At 41.0% G+C, this 20249-nt stretch overlaps 1 protein-coding gene and 1 long non-coding RNA gene across 10 annotated transcripts in view; both read right to left on the bottom strand.

The window, feature by feature from the left end:
- Ntm (neurotrimin) overlaps positions 1–20249 on the bottom strand; it is a 940612-nt gene that overhangs the window by 86478 nt on the left and 833885 nt on the right. For all 9 annotated transcript variants that reach the window (XM_034510278.2, XM_034510280.2, XM_076939688.1 and 6 more), the window contains one exon: positions 20111–20236. In XM_034510278.2, the coding sequence (XP_034366169.1) occupies positions 20111–20236 (126 nt within the window). The remainder of the gene's footprint in view (positions 1–20110; positions 20237–20249) is intronic.
- On the bottom strand, positions 9362–11242 carry LOC143443389 (uncharacterized). Its single transcript, XR_013112343.1, has 2 exons — positions 10885–11242; positions 9362–9610 (listed from the first exon to the last, which is right to left on the bottom strand). It is a non-coding gene; the product is annotated as an uncharacterized LOC143443389 (long non-coding RNA).

Genomic DNA, 20249 nt, shown 5'->3' with positions numbered 1-20249 from the left:
TAGCTTGTCTTAATAGTCATTTTATTCATTGATGGGGACAGTGAATTTATATTTACAATTAAGAGAAAATATTGTCAAGGATAGGCAGTTACAAATTCTACTACTAGTATTATTGTAATAATTACAAATTCCACTATTGACTCTGTGCTTTATCATTGCTATCCCTATTCTACTAATATTTACTGAGAATTTACTTTGTACCAGACACAGGGTACAGGTTACATGTGTTACTTCATGCTTACCACAATTCCATTATAAGCCTTCTGCCTTGGGCCTCACTCTTCATAAGATGACTAGATGAGAAGGCTCATGCTGATGGAGAGTGACAAAGAGCCCACAGTGATATTGCTTAGGAAGTGGTGTAATCAGAATTCATGTCCTGAAGCTCACTGATTATAGAGCTCTGCAAAACTCCAAGTTCATGCTATATATTCATGAAAGAAAGTTACCCATGTCTATAGACAGATTCAAGGGCTACAGTTCTATTCCCTGCTCTGTTTCTTCCTAGCTTACTAACTTGGGCAAATTGTTTAACATTTCCATGCCTCATTTTTCTTGCTTTTCTTTTTCTCTCTCTTATGGTATTTCTAAAGATTAGATATGCTGATACAAGTAGAATTTCTGGTATTGGAGAAGAACAGAAAAAAGTTCTTGTTAGTACCAGCTTTTAACATTGCCATTGACATCACTGTCTTCTCCCACTCAACATATCCTCTCCATCATTGAGCTGAAATAGAAGACTGAACAGTTGGTGCCAAGCATCCTTGACATCGCACTGCATCATAACAGGACAACTTCTAAGTAACTCATTTGTGTCTCATCTTTAACTTGAAATGAGCTCAGACACAGGATCATAAGCAACCTGTGCTGCCATACCTCTGTAGATCACTGCCTTGCACAAAGTAGCACAACATGGGAAAGCAACTGGGATAGAAGAGAAGCTGCTTCTCTCCTGTGTTAAGGCAACGGGGGAAGGCTGACACTTGAATGGCAGGGGTTAGGAATTAAATAAGGTGGACTGAAAAGGACAAATGGCTGTTGGAATGGCATACTGATACCTGCCATTTATTCCTTCTCTTTTTAATGGAAGTGACTCGTAGCAGACTTGAATCAGAGCATCTGGAACCACACTCAAGAGATGTTCATGATCTCAGATCTTTTGATATTCCTTCATGGAAGGTCCAAAGACTCAGACTTGAAAGACTGTGAGAGATCAATAGACCTTCATGAGGCTCCTTCCCTACCTACGAGTCAAATAAGAGGCAAACAATTATCTAGGATTGGAACTTCTCGAAGATGTAACTATTCACCTGGTAGATATCGAGGAGCTTTTTCAGTGCTATGTGCAAGTGACCTGTGTTCCTGTAAATAATCCCAATAAACTTGTTGGCTCAACAAACATGACTTGGATGGAATATTTTCTTCAATTTGACAGTGTCTTGCTTATCTAAGATGCATAGACATTTTTATCTCCAGAAAATATAACAAAATATGCATGTCATTCTGCAGAGTCAGATTTTGGGCCACATAGTTTGATGTGATATACAGTAAGGAATACAAGTTACCCTTTGTTCTGAATACATGTAGAGTCACAGACTCGGATTTAGTATAACATATTTTGGAAGGTTTCTTTGTAAAGCTACGATCTTGCCAAATTTGGTCTCCACTATAAGTGAGGCTCGATCATAGCCATACTAACTTCATATAGTTAGTTAGAGGATCAAATAAAAATATTTTAAAACAAAAATGTTGGATATGGTGTGTCAAATCATACACACACACACACAGACACACACACACACACACGTCTCAAAAAACATTGTGGGGAGGGAAGAAGAAAAGAGAATAGAAAAGTTGTTAAAACAAAGGTCAGGGTCACTGGGGTAAAACAGCCTCTTTTATATAACAGGATGACTACTCAAAAACTCCCAACAACTGGGATTCTACCTGCATAAGGTGGAGCCCAACAATGCTCCTGTGTGAATGGAGGGAGGTTCATACAACTTCTGCCCTTAGCTGGGGAGCTATTGACAGTTGATGGCAGCTAGCAACAGGAGATTACATTTTGTGAGGAGCCGTATTTGCCATTAAAAGATGGCGCAGGCTTCTGCTTCCTGGTTCTTCACGGAAGCTTTACTTGAGAATGTGCCTGCGCATGGCGCAAAAACCGAGTATGACAATTGGATGAAAGATTTGAGCCAATGAGGGATCTGCACGTCTCCCAAAGCTCTATTTAAGCAGCGGGCTTTCTGAGCTCGTCGTCCTTCCCCTTTTCTCCATCTTGAAGAGCTGTTCAATAAATGCTGTCAGAAGAATCCTGAGTGTGGCGTTCTCCTTATCGGCGAGGCTGTGCGCTACAACATTTTCCTTAGGGACATGACCCCTGGTAGAGTGACCATGTCCAAGCAGCTGCCCCTACATCCATGTTGAATCAGAGTCAGCAGACTATTTTTAAAAAGGGGACACTATTTGGGGAGAGGACCAGGGAAGAGTTGGAGAAGGGATAAAGATGATCAAAAGCATATGACATTCTCAAAGAATAAATTTATAGTATTGCTTTTCTTAAAAAGTTATATAAAATCCATATTTAAAGTATATGGATTTTAGGTACATTAGTGATCTAACCACATCTGGCTCAACAGCTAGGTTAGTCTACTTTAATGTCTGCTATTGATAATTACAAAAGACCAGGAGCTCATTTGGCTCAACCCTGAGAACCATGTTGCTTGTTTGCGCCTTAGATTTATCCCATTGCACAGTGGCATGAATTGTCCAGCAAGTTATACATGTGAGCGTTTATATCACAGTTCCTTAATCTGAAGGTTAGTAAACACACTGACTGTATGAAATTATCAGAAAAGTTACCTTAATTTAACTTTTAACATATAGTTAAAGGTATAAAAACTTAGGACAATGCCCACAACAGGTTCAACCTACAACAAAAATATTAAGAAATTATAATATAAAGTGGAAATGAAGGAGACAATAAAAATGATGACAGTCATGATTAAGCCTTCAACATTCTCTGTTTCCTCTCTTACTTTATTTTCCATCATTTGGGACCATCTCACTCTGTAGCCCATGTTGCCCTTGAACTCATGACAACCGTCCTTCAGTCTCTTAGGTACAGGGACCATAAGCATGAGTTACAGTGCCCCGCTTCAGACTTCTCTTTTATGCAGAGGTAGAACTGAACCATTTTAGCAGCTGCTATTTTTCGAATGGCATCCACTTGTCTCTCAAGGCACAGAACTGCTAGCTTTTGCTTGACAATTCTGGCATGCCAAATGATCCCAGGACCCCTTGCTGCTGCCCACATGATGACAATGAAGTAGAGCTCCCATCAAGAGGTCCTTATAGCCATGACAACATGTGCAACTCCACTCAACTGAGGATGTCATTTCCATGACAACACCTGAATGACCCAAATCAAGAAGCCTATGAAAGTGTCACAAAGAGAAGATGTGTCAACATTGAGGAATGCAGTTATTCTAGGGGCAGAGCAGGGCAGTCAGTGGGTATGCTTGGCGGCAAAGCTAAAGCCAGTGAAATGTTGTCGAATGAATGAATGTATGTGAAACTCACCAAGGCGCTCTGAGCTCCAAAGAACTGTAGCTCCTGAGGAGGTATATCTAAAGAGATGAAGCTAAACTTCCCAGTCTTATGTCTTATACAACCTATCCTTCCCAACTAGAGTGCTTGTGTTTCCAAGGGAACAGTGATCCTAAGGTCATATAAACAATGTCTGTAGGATCACTAGGGCTTTGAGAGAACATTTTGGTTGGGGAATGAAAAAGTCAGCTCCAAGCTAGAAGTGGGTAGGTATGGTATAGCAAGATGGGTTTCTTCCAAGTTTCTCAGCTGCATGTAGAGACTGTCAGCTTCCTCCTGGGCAGACCTAGGCATGTGGTCATGTGGTAACAAGGCAGTAGGAATGTTTGCAGAACTCCCAGAACATGATATGTAAAGCTGAAATATTTGCTCTAAATCCCAAATTCTCTAATCTGAGCAGGATATGGACCTTGTTTGTCCACACTATCCCAATTTGCTTGGCCCTCTCCTTCTCCTCCCATTTTCCAAACAAGGAATCTCAGACAAGAGATATCCAGGTTTGGCTGCAAAGGGAGATCCTGGTTTAACAAAAATAAAAATATTTTTTTACAAAATAATAAAAATAAACAAAAATCAGCTTCAATAACAACTACAACAACAATAGCAACAACAACAAAAAACAAAACCTGGGAAGACTTCACTTATATAATCATCTATGGGCCAGAATTGACAGCTTCCCAAAACTGGCTCTGACTTTGATGAAAGATGGATTAGATAACCCTGCTCTGTGTGAGCATATGATTGGGGGTGGGAGGTGTTAAATATTGGAAACTGAGAAAATTCTGTACTGGTCTCAAAGTAACTGGGCTATGAAGAAAAAAATCTAAGCATGTCCCTATGCCCCTCACCATGAGTCATCTCACACTTTAAGCAATATCTCAGACAGGACTAACAGCTACCCATCCGCAGTGATCTTCATTTGAGTTGGCAGCACATACTCTCACTTCTAAATGACCTAGTTGCAGAAAGAGCCTGTTGCATTTGCCACACTGTAACTTTAGCTATAAATTCCCAGATCCTCTAAATGTCTTCTCGAATTCTGGGTGTTGCTTCACTGGTGATCAAAACATACTGTATGTTAAATAAATTAAAGCCAAACTTGGCTAACATTTCTTTCATCTGAAAAGGAGGGACACTGAGAAAGAAGCCACACCATTATACAGAACAATGACCAGGCAACATCCAGGGCTGCCAGGTGGCAGACCATACTCTGGAAAAAGATATTCTTGAATTCACACTCACTTCTCAATCCTGACCCTTTATTCTGTTGTAGTTTATTATAAGGCTTCTAACTCAAGTGTATCTCACCTGCTTCAGTCCATTTTCTCCCTTTCAAATCCCTGAATTATCTGTTGACATTTTTTAAATTTTCATTTCTATTTATTGTTTATTTCTTTATATTTATCTACTTATTTTTATTTCTTGAGACTGTCATACGTGAGTACTGTATTTACATTATTTCCAATTCTCTCTACCCTCTTTAACTCCACAGATTTCCCTCTCCATCTCAAATTAATTACATCCTTTTATATATGAATACACACACATATACGGACACACTCATACATATAAGCACACACTCACACACATACATGCACATAAACACACACACACACACACACACACACACACACACACAGAGTTCTTCCATTTAGTATTGCTTCCTTTGGAATTGGAGAAACTATCAGGGCAGATTCTCCCTTTCCTGGTAGCTGTTACTTATCTGTAGTGCTAGGGGCGGAGACTTGTGATATGTCTGTTGCTTTTATCAGAATGACTCCAGCCTGAATTTTGCCATTTCTGTTATCATTTCAATCATTAGCTAAGCAATGTTTGTATTATTAATCATCTTCCCCTTTTGGAAGCATTCTCCTTTACTAGCTTGTACATTGCTATCCCATCTTTCCTGTCTTGTCCTCTCAGAAGTCATTGCTGAAGCCCCTTTCTCCTTATCAGCTTATTGGGGTCAGCACACAAGTCTTGCACCTCTGCTCCTAATATAGTTGCCATATTTATGAGTCCAGTCCGCCACCTGGCAATGCCTGGTTGTCGCCTAGACATTATTCTCTATAATTATGTGGCTTCTCTCTCAGTGTTTCTTCTTTTCAGGTGAAATAAAAATTAGCCAACTTTGGCGTTTATGCATTGGACATCTAGCTTGCTTTTCTAGCTCCTTCCTGTGCCCAGGTGTAGGCATATATCTATTCAAGATTTGTATTTTTGTAGCTAATGTACTAACCTCTAGTTTCCTGGAAAGTGCTTCTCGTTCAGTTCTTGGTGGATAGAAATATTCACCAGTCATCATTGGCACAGCCCATACATCTGATTGCTACCTTTTCCTCACGGTGGGCTTGAGCTCTGTTTTTAGAACACATTCAAGATTAAACAGCCTCACCATTTTTAATACTACCACTACAGTCTACACTATTACTTTAGTCTTCTTCTAATTAAATTCTATCACTTCTCTTGCTCAATATTCTAGCTCTCCATGTATACCAAACACACCCCTGACTCACGACTTGGCAGTCCCTGAAGCCTTTGTCTAAATGAAGATAGTTTATATTCCCTCTATTTACTCATAGTAGGCCTTTCTTCTGATATAGCTTTCAATATTCTCATGAAGATTGTACCACCAAGCCCTCTTTATTCATCTTAGTTATATTTTTTCTCCTTAGCGCTCTCTTTCCCTTCTGACATCACATACACATTTATTTATGGGCTGTTGTATGTCCCTCCAAGACAGAAGTCCACAGGAGCCAAGGCTGTCCTTACTACTTAGTCTGTAGCCTCTAGTATACACTGGCATGCTTCAGCACTCAGTGACTAAAGGACCAAGTTGATCTGTCTCACTAGCACATCTCTTCATGGTACATTAATTCTGATCAATCTGCTAAGTCCCTGTTCTGTACAAACATAATCCTCAAGTTGGTATAGTCCTTTAAAAAGAGTAAGTGAGGACACTGAGAAATGGGTCAGCATTTAAGAGGCTCAGAACACTTGCTTTTCTTGCAGAGGACTGGAGTTCAGTTCCTAGCACCCAAGTTGGGCAATTCATAACCATGTGTATCTCCAGTTTTGAGGAAACTGACATCCTGGACCTCACAGTTATCTTCACACACATGGTATACACATACAGTGAAATACACACATTCACAGAAATTTAAATAAAAGATTGAAAAATAATTTTTAATGGAAGCTAAATCACAGCGATCAACAAGATAAGACAACAATAAGCCAGGCATCAGCTGGTATGTACTATCCTACCTAAGGTTACATTGAATAAAGCTGAACAGAACCTTAGACTTCCCAAAGAGGCAATGAAGGAGGCCAAACAAAAAATCTAGGGAGACATTTGTGGCTATACACACCCACATGCCAGTTTCTGAAGGCTTCTCCTACATGTCTCTAAGGTTCTCTCTCAATTTTCTAATCCTGCCATTTATGAACTTGAACTTCCAAGGCTTCTGTAAAGGGCAGTCGTGCTGGCCAATAAGAAGACTTTACCTTATCTGATGCTTCTTCCTCACCGTCCCATGATCCACTGAAGGCATTGACACTTGCCTGAACTATACTTCCTGAAACATCCAGCCAATATTACTGCCATATTCCCTTTGGTGACTTATCCGATACACACACTACCAGTTACTTGAGCTCAGCTTTTCCTTGGGCCTTCTCCTCTGTAAAAGCTGTCTGCTGCCCCGGTCATTATCCCAGACTTATCACTCTCTGTAATCCAGTAACACTAATTATGAGATCATAATTTCTGATTCAAAGAATCTGTGATTCTATCTAGCCTGCTTGCTTAGACACATTTACTCTACTCATTCCTTTGCTAAACGATTACATATTTAATGTCTATATAATTTCAACATCATGCTAAACATTGAGGCATACATGGAGAAGCCAGAATAAACATTCTCCTTGTCCTGGATAAGCATACAGTCTGACTTATCAAACGCTAAAAGTAAACCTTCCATAGCCACGTGGCCCTCTGACTGCGCATGAGCACATCGGTGCGGGCACTCAGTGCTGCCCTTTCAGAAATGAAGCTGCGAGAGCTACTACATCTCTCCTCCCTCAACTTTAAAGTGGCTCTTTAAATATTCCAGCCCCCCTTACTTTAAGTCTAGCACATCAACATGCAGATTATTGCTCATGCTGCTTTGCAATAATTAGTACATTATAAGCATTACCTGCCCAAGGTTCCTTTCATCTCTCCCCTACTAGCGCAGAAGGTCAATGAGGCCTTGGATATGCTCTCCTTTGTCTACTCACATATCTCTAGTGCTTAGAGAACTTCCCTTTCACAAGTAGGAATGTTTATAATGTGTAGATTTTTCACTATGTAGCATAGGTTGGTCTGTAATTCACTATGGAGCCCAGGTTGACCATGAACTCTTGTTCCTCTCATCTTAGCTTCCCAGGTTCTGGACTATAAAATTGTGCCATTATATTCCATTCAATAAGAAATTCTTGAATAAATATGTTAATTATTTAACATTATTTCATCAAAGGTTTCCCTAGAGGCAATGTACATACAACCTTCTCTATTTACTTCTTCCCCCTAGAATGGTGTATTATGTAACAAATAGTAAATTGAGGAGAAAGCCCATTGCTTCTCTCATACCAGTCATTGGCCAAATATCTATAACCATGGTTGTTCTAGGAAGACATTCAATAAAGGAAGCACATTGACATGGGAATTGAGATTGAAGCAAGGGACTCCTGGGCTGCAGTTCAGCTAAGCAGGGAGAGTCCCAAGTCTGTTGTGGGAAAACTATCAAGGTAAAGCCATTCTTTTTAACCCTGGATCCAAAAGAGAAGAAAGGAGTTTGTGTTTTAGACAGGGGGGCTGGGGTGAGGAGAAAGGTACTGTCACTGTTGTGGGGAACTGGGGGTGGGGATGGATGATGCTTCTTCTATATTTGTTTCCATCAGCTGCTGGATGAGGCATCTCAGAGGACAATTAGACCAGGCCCTGTCTGCAAACATACTGTTGCCTCCCTTTGAATCCCCTAGCTGGGCTCCTTTGTCTGGCTTCAGTGGGAGAGGATGCTCCTAGTCCTGCTGATTCTTGATGTGCCAGGGCAGGTTGGCACTCACAGGAGGCCTTCCCTTCTCAGAGAAGGGGAGGAGGGTGTGAGGATGGGACTGGGAAGAGAAGAGGGAGTGAATAAGTAAATAAATTAAGGAAAAATTTAAAATGATTATTCTTCTCAGCTACAGGGGAATGCATGCTCAGGGCTCAGGACTGAAGAGCAGTGGGCAAGTTCTGTTCAGAATAGGAGCTGTGGAGTCCACACGGCACTCCCAAGGAAGAGGATGGAGCCCTGACAACAGCGACTAAACTGGTGTTCTTCTCAGTCCCTTCTGCCTGCCCTGGTTCTGGTAAGAAAGCATTTTCTGCTACTAGGAAGACAAACTCTGCCAAAAACCCACAAGACACATCCTGAAGCTGAATGAAGTCAGATAATGAAAAACACACCTTGGAATCTGGCAATTTCTTTTCATATCTGAAGCTGTTAAAGTGTAAAACAACCTAATAATAACAATCAGAGCAGAAGGCATGCCATTGTGCGAGTGAATGATAGTATTTAACATAAGGGAAAAAAATAAATCAAGTCAGAGAGCAAGCAGCCCCATCAATCCCTTGACTCAGGTGTGTGAAGGGAAACAGCGGTGGGGGTAGGGGTTGGGCTGAGATAGCATAACACACACATACCAACAGACACTGATAGGAAAGAGATAGGAGAGGGGCCTCAGCTACATGCTCGAGACTATGGCCTTTACTCAGAGATGCCCATAACATTTAAAGAAGTCTGATGTCCCAGGAGAGGAATGGAAATAGTGCAGGGTTGTTGAGCTTGAGCATCAGGCTCCAGCTGTGTTTAGTGTATAAAAAAAAAAGTAGATTTGCAAGAATATCATGAGAAAGTGAACAGATGAGGACCATAGGCCCTGGATGGGTAGGATGGTGAGATCCAGAGAACGGGTATGCCTGAAAGACCAAGAAGAAACAGTGAGCTGAAAATCAATATGTACTCAAAGAGATTTGGTAGTCAAACATCTTGCAAAATTTGAGTTGATTTGAATTTTGCATCAATGGTGTAATTACTTTTAAATTGTAAATCCCTGGCTTTAGTTCTAAAATAAAAATAAAAGAGTTTCTATGCACTGTGGTATCTATGAGATTTAGGTAATAACAGTTGGGGTCAAGTGGATAACCAGCTTACCACACAGCAATGGCTCTCCAACTTGAACATGTTTCACAATGCCCAGAGTATATGTAAACTCCTGGAGCATACCCTTGGTGCTTTAATTCAGTAGGTCTGGAATATGAACTGGGTGCAGCTGGTGTTAGCAATTATCCAGGATCTATTCAAAGAACCAGCACCAGTCCTATGTGTGCATTCTGGACACACACTGCCTTAAATTAAATCTAACCTATGTGGGGCTGCCTGATCTTTTTCCACTTGTTTGACCTTAATGAAGCTCATTTGAATGAGAAAAGATAATTCTTTTTAGTAAAGTAGGCTAATAATAAAACCTGTCTCTCGCTGTTGTCATGAAGAACAGACACTTTGTGTAAATGGTTAGAAACAAGCCTACCACATTTTTAAGCATCGGTAAACTGTTAGTGATTATTATTATCAAATGGTGGAAAGTCTGTCTGCTATGTAGACTCCAGAAAAAAATATAATCATTAGAAGTCAAGAAAAGATTCAGGATCCCCAACTGGCCCTCCATGGTCTGTGGGAGATGCATGTTAAGATCCCAAGATGATACTTGAAGCCATAGACTGATTTGAACCCTTTGCTATATAAGTTTCTCCTCTATATAGCTATACCTATAACAAAGTTTAATTTATGCAATAGGTAGAATAAAAGATTGGAGTGGTAACAAGGTAGAGCTATTTTAACAGTATACTGCAACAAAACTTATAAAAGAACTATCACTTTCTCCAAACATTGTCTTGTACTGTGCTTAACCTCACCCAGCAATGGTGAAAGATCATGCATGACAGGATAAAGTGAGGTGGGTGACACAGAAATTTTCCTGTCAGGGTAGGCTGTAATTGACTATATTATTTGAACACAATACTGTGACACCACCACAGTTGACTGTAACTCTGAGGGCCACCCAGTGTCTAACAGGCAAGTAGCATACACATGGACATGCAAGGCAAATAAAAAGATCTATGTCTCAGGCAAAAGAGATCTGGATGGAATGAAGCTTCATCATACTAAGAATGACAGACAACTTGAAACTTACACTTGGTTATTTCTGGTAGCTTCCATTAATACTTCCAAACCACAGTTGACTTCAGATAACCCAAACCACAGAAAGGCACTGATCAGGATAGACCTCTGTACAAAGTAGGCACTTAAGACGACCTAATGAAAAAGGCATTGTGGTTGCTGGTTCTTTTCCAATTCTATCCATGAACTCCTAAGCCACAGTCAGTCTAATGGGACACTTTTCAGGCCCCAGCTGGTGCTGGCTGCTTTTTGAGTCTGTTTAGAAATGATCTTCCTGCCCGAAGGTGCCTCTATTTAAAGTAGACTTCTAATCTTACCAAGCTATGCTGACTGGCATCTGTGAGAAAGATGATTCAATCTCCTTGCTTTTGTTTTCTTTTTGTTCCATCAAAACAGTTCTTCCTGGTAACAGTCACCAAGCACTAACATAAATAGCTGAAGACTCAGGAGAGCATGGGGGAGCTCACTGTTAGCGATGTCTGAATTCAGCAGACATCTGATTTTACAACATTTTTTTCAAGGGTTTTTAAATAATTGGGTAAAACCACAAACAGCTCCTGTGGTGTGCACTTCTGCCCTTGGCTTCTAGACTGAGGCGTGATTGCATATGTTCTCCATTCAGGCACATTGAACTCATTAATTTCTCCACTGGTCTTTTTATGATTTTTCTCTTCTTTGAAGTAGAAAGTTGCACAGTTAAGATTGCTTTAAATCAGACCATAAATATTAGACTTACAAAATCCCTTATTTACAATGGCAAACTTGATTCTGTGTCTCTCTAGCTGTAAATTTATATGGAATTAAAAAATAATCTATAAATACCCCCCACCCCCCAGTTTTCCTTCCCTAACTTGTTTTAGCTACCTGTGATTAAACCACTTGACTAATAGTTTTCTGGATCCTTTTTTCCTACAATGTGAGGTTGTGCCACAGTTTGATGTTCATCATAGTATATGACTCTCTCTATGCATCAGAACAAATACTGTATATACCACATTGCTTTGAACAGGGCACCTCTTTTACTGTGATATATCTTTTTCTTCTCTGATCATCATTGACCACTGTAAAATCTGTTTCAACAGGATTTTCCTGGTCCTTCTGGTAGCAACTTAGAGTTCTGTAGGAATTTTCACTAAGGATCTGTGTTAATTCGAAGGGGGTGAAGAATGAGGAAGACGCTGATTGAGTACTTTTAAATAATCCCCATTTGGCAATTGAATAATTTTCCCTTTTAGAGAAGGAATGGGAATATCCTCCCATTTCCATTCCATTCTTGTCTTGTGAGTCAAAGTACTGAAGAAGGGGGTAGCCAAGCTCATGACAGCTAACCATAGGCACTTATGTTAATATAAGTTGTGAAGGTGACAGGTGCCTTACCTTGTTGAGCCTGTCCCAGCTATGTTGGCAGTGAAATGTTACTTCAGTTTCCCAGAGGGATAGTCTAAGGTTTTATGCTTTTGGTACAGATCAGGGGAGGGTACTGAACCTTTACTTAGACATAAGTCTAGTTTGATTTGTAAATTTTGACATGATTATCATTCAAAAAATATATAAACATGGCTGAGAGATGCAGCTCAGTAGTAGAACTTTAGCATGCATGAGGTCCCAGGTTCAAAACCTGATAATGAGGAAAAAAGCACAGCAATCATGGAGTAGAGGGTACATGTGGAAGTTTGAATAGGAATGGCCTCCGTAGAATCATGTGTTTGAATGATTGGTCCATAGGGAGTGGCACAACTAGGAGGTGTGGCCCTGTTGGTGGCCTTGTAGGAGGAAATGTGTCACTATGAGGACACTTTGAGGTCTTATATGCTCAAGCTATACCCAGTGTCAGTCACAGTTGGTTATACTGCCTGTGAATCAAGATGTAGAACTCTCAACTCCTTATCCAGCACCGTGTTTGCCTACACACCACCATGATGATACTGGACTAAGCCTCTGAAACTGTAAACTAGCACCAATGAAATATTTCCCTTTTTAAGAGTAGCAATGGCCATAGTATCTTTCCATAGCAATAGAAACCTTAACTAAGGTAGTACATTTTCAATATTTGGACCTATGAGATAACTTAATATTTAAGCAGAACTTGAGACCAAAGCTGACAACCTGATTTGAGACCCAGGATCCACTTTGTCAAAGAAGAGAACAGATTTTCCCAAGTTGCCCATAGAGGTTTGAGCTCTGTATGTACTCATTGCACACACACACACACACACACACACACACACACACACAAATGTATAAATATAATACTAAAATAATTTAAATGATGCAAAGAAATGAAGTTCTGGTGTCTTACTCTTTACTTTCTAAGATTTGATTTGACTTTAAATTATGTTTAAAGGGTTTGTTTTTATTTTTGCTTTGTTTTGAGGAAGACTTTCATTTAAGAACTAGCCCTAGCTAGCTTGGAACTCATTATGCCAGGTATGCCTCAATATTGTTTTAGTCTTCCTGCTTCTGCATCCTGTTTCTCAGATGGCAGGCATGTATGACCATACCAGACAGAAAGTCTCCATGTATACAAAGAAATATGAAGACTGATAGGACTGTCTCTTCGGCACTGTCCATTCTCTTCTGCCACTATCTCTTGCAGTGCTACCACAGCAGGCCTTGAAGATGAAGCAAAATGATTTCAGTCAGGACTGTTCTTAGACCTTGTCATCTCTTAGGTAACTTGAGAATGTCAGGCCTCGGTGGGTGACTAGAGAAAAGTTGTTGTCTCTGATTGGAAAAGAGTGAAACTTCTCTTGGATCCCGAAGAAATGACTTGCTGTGGCTAAGGAGTGTCATCAGAGGCTTTCAAATAGGTATGTAGGTCTTGAAGTAGAAATAGAACTCTTGAGTGAAGGTGATCTAAGGAGAGCAGAAGGTATGGGTAGCAGTGAGGACGCCCTGCATGTGCTGGCTTGTCTGAGCTGTTGCTTTGACCATGCTATGTATGCTAATGGAGACGAGCCAGGACATGAAAACTCTAGATACCATTCCAAGAAGCAGGAATTAATGGAAGAAAGAAATGGTGCTTCAGACATGGTGACCACTGCCCAGTATGACCCAGCCAGTAAGAAGGAAGTGACAACTCCTCTCCAGCTGCATCTGTTTTGAAAGTACAGTTCTCTCAGCTAGCCCATCCATACTTTCATAGAAATAAATCCATCTTATAGAACCAAAGCCCCAGAAAAGGGGAATATACTCTATACAGCTCTGAAGAGCCTAGTGCAAAAAAAAAAAAAAAAAATGCACAAACTACAATGCCCACAGCACTCCCATATCCACTTTTGGGACAAAGTCACAGAAAAAGCATGGTTATTCTAATGATTACCTAGATTCTGATATTCCAGTAGAAGACAGGCAGGTAGCAAGCAACTCTCAGCAGATCCCCCAGGCAGGGAGCTGCCCTAACAAGAAGCAAGGAGAGTAAATACCAGTTCTCTCTCCTTTCCTTCTTTCTCAGCCACTTGGATTACTTTTTAGCTTTATGCTACAGCCATAACTAGAAAGCTAATCACTAAATACCCCCTTGGTCACTGCAGAAAAGAGGTACGGCCTTCACTAATTAATGACAAGGAAACTCAACCCAGCAATTTCTAAAAGAAGCCCCAAAGCATAGCATGGAACATGGTAGAGAGTTATTCTGTCTCTACTCTGTCTCTTTCTGTCTCTCTCTCAGTCTGTCTCTGTCTCTGTCTGTCTGTCTGTCTGTCTGTCTGTCTGTCTCTCTGTCTCTCTGTCTCTCTCTCTCTCTCTCATTTTCTCTCTTCCTCTGTCTTGTTTTCTCTCTCTCTCTCATTCTGGGCAGGTGCCATGTCCAGGTAAGGTGACACCTTTAGCTCCCTCAGCTCCTCTCTGCCAGGAACTTTTTTGTTTCCCATCCTAATGATCCCCATGCCACACAGGGCCTGATGCTGGTGCTGACAGGCTGCTCATTAGTGCCAGGGTGCTGCAGTCAGCCGATGGCATGCCAGAGCTCCACTCCTGACACTTTTTCACAGAGCTGTCACAGAGTCATAGAGCCTGCCAGCCCTGGTTGAACTCAAGCTGTGATACCTCCAGTGCCAATTAATGCGTCAGTGTCCTGCTTGGCTGGGGAGGAGGCTTTGTCAGTGCTGACAAATGGGAAACCAGGCAAGCCAGTGGTCTACAGGGTGGCGGGTGTGTGGTTTAGGACACTCACAAGGAAATAACCTATGCTAAGGGTCACTTTACTCTCAGCAGCTTGTGACTATCCAATTTTTCAGAACTAAGGACAAAAATCATCCACTTGGCTTCCCCAAGCGTGATGAGGAAGACTTGACTAGAGGGAAAGGCTCTACTCAAGTAGAATGTAGAAGTTATGTAGACATGGATGCGGATGTCCACCCTATGCTGCATCTAGATGCTTTGTTTTGAAAGTTAATAGACACTCTTTCCCTGTCATTCTGCCCTATCTTTATATAACCCTGAGACAAATATGCAATTTCCTACCTACTTTCTATTTACCCACCGAGAATATAGAGATAGGGAATGAGAAAGGCAGGATGGATGGAAGCATTTAAAATGATTCTTTTTTTCTTTTTTTTTTTTCAGTTAACTGCTTTTGTTTGTTTGTTTGTTTGTTTGTTTTTCAGAGTAGAGGACTGGAGCATTTTCACATAGAAAATGCTATCCTCTAATTTACTTAAAAAAAAAACTGCTTAAGAGCCACACATGAGGTGGTTGACAGCAGTAAATCGTAGAAGGCTCAGGTAGTCCCTGACGATCAAGATGAACATATTACAGAAGCACACATCTCAGCAGTTGATGGCATCAAGGACCAGGATGCATCAGAAGTCCTGATATCAAAGCCATTGTGAGCCTTCTTAGCTTCTGAGAAAATGAACTTGAAAAGGGTCTTGTTGCTCCTTTCACCCTCCCATTCCACCAGGTTTTCTTGGAGTGGCTTCAGGAAGGGTTGAAAGAGCCTACAATGTCCCACTGCAAAGTGTCTTGGAGCCTAGCTGAGGGTTCCATTGGGGGGAAACATGCCAGATCCCCCTGTAAACATCACAGTGGAGGAGAACCCTCAAGAGTAAGACTAAAGCATTGCACTGGGAAAAGTAGTATACACCTTTGGAGATGCAACAAAGAACGGTGTTGTACACCACACCAACAGTATACCCCAAGTAGTCTTTAGGCCCTAGACAGTGTGCACAAGGTAAAGAAAGCAAGAGAAGTAGACCTTGCTCTCAAAGAATTTTTGAAACAGGGATGTTACAATTGAACTGAATCTGGGACATATCTCTTCTATGGTCTTCCTCAATGCATCTTGCTTTGCCTTGGTATGGGGTCAATGTATCTTGCTTTGCCTTGGTGTGTGGTGCTCTTTGGGTATCCTAGAAGAGGATGTAATGGCCCAAGAGTTTTAACAACAACAAGAAAAAAAGGTACTGAGTATCGCTGCCCACAGAAGACTCTATTAGATGCTTCATCACTCTTAGTTCCAAAGGTGTAAAAAGTCTGCAGATTCCTGACTAGTCGCAAACATTTACCTGATCTTCAAACAGGTCACTGGAGTGTGACAAGATAGGAATCTCAGCTATCTCTCTAAAGCTCTGACACCTCAATGAATCTTGTACCAGGGATATAGGAGCACTTTTCTATGCATTGTAGGGGCCTACTTTGGATGTTTTCAGAATATATTAAAAGAGAACATTTTTCTGCATACTCAGAGAAAACTATGAGAGTAAGACAGTGTTAAAGCACATTCTTTCATGTCTAGATTAAGAGAAAATATGAAGCACAGAGTCCTGAGCAGAAAGCTGTATGTGTACCTGTACACATACTGGACTTTAGTAAGACTTTGGCTTGGGCTTTCATGAAGTAAGACGCAGCAATTTCTTGTGAGGACATGAAATGGAAACATTCCTTCCTGAAAAGACCAGGGCCCATGTTAGTGTAGACAATCAATGCATATCCAGAACAAATGTGCAGAAAATGGACAGTTTTCTGGAAAACTGTTCACTTTCCTCTTGAATTCTAAGAGTAGAAAGCCACGAGGAAATAGAAAAGGCATGACACCATAAATAACACAGGAGAAACGACTTTGCACAAAGGGAGGCCCTATCTTCCTCTCCATCCTTCTTCTGGACATCTGGCACTTCCCTCTACCTAATAAATGGCCTGGACAGACCTCTTAACCCTTTTATCCACCAGACACCCACTCCTATTTCAATATGCCAGAGCCTTCCTGAAAGAAGTGGCCACATTTCTATATCACCTTTCCACACAGAAGGTGGTCATGACTGGAAGTACTCATTCTAAAGGGACTGTTGTGAGCTGCACCTGATGGCTTCCAATAGACAAAACCAGGCTTTTTCAAAATTGCACAAAGCAATAAATAAATCCAGATAAATCCAGAAGGTAGAAATGCAATGAAGTCATCAGATTACCCCAAGTGCCTGGATCAGCTATTCTTTGGGGGAAGTTTCATGTCTATGTGCGAATGATTTGACTAAGACATGATCTGTCTTCAGGAGTGAGACAAAGATGACAACTGCTCACTGCCTCTGGAGATTCAGCAAAAGTGCACATCATTCTCCTGGGAGCCCCAAGCCTGCCCTAGTTTATTTAAAATAAGCACTTTCTTGGAAACATTTAGTAGCTACAGATGAAGGCCTGACTGCTAAGGGTCTCTAGCTTCAGTTCAGATTTGGCAGCAGCTTAATGACATCTCTGATCTCCAAAGAATCATCACCAAGAACACTTTTCCCTAGTGAGTCTCAAGGTGATTAGCTCCAGCTTGGCGTATCTCATCAGTCTGAAAGTGGGACAGCTAATCTAGGCCCCAGATCTGGACAAAGCTGTTCATCTAAATTACTCTAATCTGCAGGTAGATTCCGATTGCCCTGCTCCTCTCTGCTTGATCCATCTTCTGTTTCCATAGCAGCTAAAACCTCAGGAAAGTGGCAGCATCTGGCCCAGGCTCAGATGAAAATCTCCTAGGAAAGTGAATTAACTTGATGGCCACAAAAGGAGGAACAAAGAACCTCAGATCACAGCAGAACCAGCATCCAATGAAAGGGAAGGTGTAACGGAGGGTTTGAGAGAAGGGGGTGAAGCATAGCATGAAATTAAAACAGATATTTAAGAGATTGTGAAAAAGTGAAAGAACCAAGAAGTGTACAGGAGAGTTCAGCATAATAGGATTGGGCAGAAGCAGATATCTGGAGGTGAAAGGCCAGAAAACATCAAGGCAAAGACAAAGATCTTGCTGGCCAGAGATGGGACTGAGAAAAAGCATCAAACAAGACACAGGATCCCTTGGCATGGGTAAAGGAAGTCTACCCCAGGTGATAAATGTTCTTCAGTTTCAAAAGGCAGACTGGCCCAGTATCTGATAGCACAGGGGACTCAGTGACATTAAGCTGTGATGAATGGGGTGTGTAGACTTGAAAAGCCTTTACATTTAGGTAGTTCTGCCCTTACAAGTGTCCCAGGTCCATTCTCCATCACTAATGATCTCATGCACAGCTGAAGGCTCCTCCCAGACTTGAGCCAGTTTTCACAGAAGGTCATTCCAAAAGGAGAGACTGGCCAAAATGCAAGACGTTAATTCCCAGCCCCTCTCTATACTTTCCTTATGGGAGTAGTACCAGCAATTATGACCCAAAAGCTCCGCAGAGCTCAGGACAAATACAACTGACCATGTCATACCTCTGAGACCATCAATCATGGTACATTGTTATTTCCAGAGAGGAAATTCTGTATTTGTTATATAGTCCAACATTGATTTTTTTTAAATCCAGCTTTGGTGGTACTACCACCTTTAAGAATGGCAGCCTTAGATTCCAGTAAAGAACATGCTGGAAAGAGGCAATCTGTAGTTATTGAAGCCTTCTTGGGATCCACTTGTGAAATCAGATAGTCTGCCTGGTCCAGAAGGCTATGGCCTTTTGGGGGACAGTCTAAATCCAACAATGAACTACTGTGTTAATATAAAGGCTCAGTTCCATCATCTCAATCAAAGACAAAATAGAAGGGCCATTGTTCTTCAGAAATCCTACACAGCCATTAGAACCTTTCTGAGGACGACATCGCAGCTCAGCTTCTCCTTTTACCCCTATTTTGCTTCCTTCCTTTCCTTTCCATGGAAGATGATCCCAAGAGCAGCCCTAATAGATTTCTTTCACTCTCCTCAGAGTCTGCCGTGGGAGCATACAGCTTGAAAATCAAATATCTTCCACTAGGGTGCCATGGAAATCCTTAACCATGCCTTACCTAACAATAGAGATGCCTTTATCAATCTACACATACGTATGTATGAATGCATATGTAATTACATACATACATTACACTTCACCCAGTGATCGGCAGCAGAATTGAGGTTGACAATGTCATTGGTCCCTTATTATCATTCCTTAACTAAATTCTTGCCATTATATCAATGTGTATCGCTCAGTTTTCTCAACCAATACTTTTTACACAATCGTCTCTCATGAGAATATGAGTCCACAAGCACATGAATTTGTTAGTTTTCTGTTATGGCTAATTCCCACAGTACTTTAGAACAGTTTGGATGACTGCATTTTTTTTTTAATTATAAGTTATTCTGGAATGAAGTAATATTATGTCCTTTGATAACAAATAAAAGCTAACTTAATGATAACTAACATCTTGTCACATCCTAAAGGGTTCAAAGCACAAATCACTCGGTGTGGTCTTCATAACATCTGAACATTTTGGCAACATAAATTATGTAATTTAGCCACACATTATGGTATATTTGTTATCTAGGAAATATCAGAGAAAAACGACAGCAAATCACAAAAACAGCTAATGACTAGATTTTTGGCAATGCTGAAGAGGCACAGACCAGGGAAATTTCTTGTTAGGAATATGGCATTTAGAGCTCTCATCTGTCATTATGTGTTTGTATCTCCTATCTCTTCAAATACCAGCTGTACAATGTCACCAAAGCATCCCTTCCATTATTACACTCAATGTGAGACAGTCACAGGGAAAATCCTCACCACAGTTTCATCCGGACTCAAGTGGCATTAATCTCCACAAGATTGCAAACAGACATGCAAGTAGACCTTCTGAGATTGTAACAGCTATGGCCACTGGGCATAGAACATCAACTCTATCTACAGAGTCATGAGTCAAATTGACTTATCAGGCTCCCAGAGGCTTAGAGCCCCTTGGACTTAGCAGCCAGTACCACACCCTCCCATCTATGACAAACAAGATGCCTGTTATCTCTTATGAGCTGCTGATCTTACCTTTGGGAGAAATATGTCTCCAGGTTACTGTAGGCTCCGGTCTACCTGTGGCTATGCAAGTGAGGCTGATGTTGTTCCCTTCGTTAATGGAGATATCTGAAGAAATCTCTACAATTTTGGGAGATACTGTGGAGAGAAA

This window comes from Arvicanthis niloticus, chromosome 8, assembly GCF_011762505.2.
Source record: "Arvicanthis niloticus isolate mArvNil1 chromosome 8, mArvNil1.pat.X, whole genome shotgun sequence".
Classification (NCBI taxonomy): domain Eukaryota; kingdom Metazoa; phylum Chordata; class Mammalia; order Rodentia; family Muridae; genus Arvicanthis; species Arvicanthis niloticus.
This window is presented reverse-complemented; position numbering and strand designations above follow the sequence as displayed.